Source organism: Mesitornis unicolor, unplaced genomic scaffold (genome assembly GCF_000695765.1).
Source record: "Mesitornis unicolor isolate BGI_N332 unplaced genomic scaffold, ASM69576v1 scaffold19278, whole genome shotgun sequence".
Classification (NCBI taxonomy): Eukaryota; Metazoa; Chordata; class Aves; order Mesitornithiformes; family Mesitornithidae; genus Mesitornis; species Mesitornis unicolor.
This window is the reverse complement of record NW_010201388.1, coordinates 22,445-23,717: the sequence shown is the minus strand read 5'-3', so window position 1 is coordinate 23,717 and position 1,273 is coordinate 22,445. Positions and strand designations below refer to the sequence as shown.

At 41.6% G+C, this 1,273-nt stretch overlaps 1 protein-coding gene across 1 annotated transcript in view; it reads left to right on the top strand.

The window, feature by feature from the left end:
- DNASE2B (deoxyribonuclease II beta) overlaps positions 1-1,273 on the top strand; it is a 9,383-nt gene that overhangs the window by 7,510 nt on the left and 600 nt on the right. Inside the window, exon 5 of the mRNA XM_010190067.1 lies at positions 739-936. Coding sequence (XP_010188369.1) covers positions 739-936 — 198 coding nt within the window. The remainder of the gene's footprint in view (positions 1-738; positions 937-1,273) is intronic.

Here is a 1,273-nt window from a genome sequence, read left to right as displayed (position 1 = left end):
AGAACAAGAAAATTATATTCATACAGTAATGCTTTTCCTGCTCCATCCTCCAAGCTTCTGGTAATCTGTGGTTCCGGGATTTCCTGAGCCAGAAAGACTGGAAATTTCCTGATGGACTGGTCTTCCCTGAACTCATCTAATTGAGCCCATTTGTTCCCTTGCTCCTTAAGATATCCATGGCAAGGACTTCTACAGTTGAGCTGCACACTGTACAGAAAAATAAATTTCTTCTGCAAATTCAATCCAGATGCTCAAAGTCAAGCTCTGTCCTCCCTAAAACCAAACAAGACCTTTTGGCAGCATTTCTGTTTGTATTTGGCTTGCCAACTGTAACTGACTGGAAACTACGCCTGTAAATACAGGCAGGCTTGAATTCACACATGCCTTCTGAGCACTGTGCGACAGCTTAGAGGCTTGCAGATGAGCATGGGTGGAAGTGGCAGTGGAGTGAGACCACCAGTTAACAGCTCTGCTAAGAGTAATGAGGTGTACATGGAAAAACCCGAGCATACTCTCCCATCCAGTCTATGTGCTGCAGGGCCAGTTGGAATGCAAAGCAATGAAACATTTCTTTGGTTGCTAAAATAAGAACTTTGACACTGAACTCCTCCAGGAGATAGGCTGTGATGATTAAGAAGGATTTAGGTTTCCTTTCTAAGGCAGAGCTTTACTCTCATTATTGCTTTGCTTTAACCTGTTTTAATTCTGCATGTGTTCATTTCTTTGTGTTTTTCTCAGACCAACAGATGCTGAGTTATAATCCAGGAATCTACAGCTGTTCCATCCCCAGCATCTTCCAGGCTGATCTCCCAAACCTGCAGAAGCTCTGTGCAGGATCCAGGCTGCCCTCGGTCCCCTTGCGCCACCTCTCCAAACTCCAGTCAGCTCACGGGGAAACCTTTCTCCACTTTGCAAAGTCACACTCATTCATAGATGGTAAGAGAACCTGTTGCTATCTGTCACACATTGTCAAGCAAGTAATAAGTGATTAATATCTTCTTTGACAATTAGTATTTTCTTTAAAGGGAAAAAAGAAGTTCATCTTCAGAAATAAGTGTAACAAAAGGCAGGGAAAGGTGTCCTGTTGTAATACTCTCAGCCCCACAAAACAAAAAGCTGTCTGGTCTTTCAAACACCTTCTTAAGGTGTTCAGTAATGGGATTTTCAGAAAATTTATTTCCTGCTATTCAACAGTAACAACAAAGAATAAAAATGGGGTTTCAATCATCTGCTTTTTTTTGTTATGAAATCTTGATTTTTTTTCCTTTCCTTT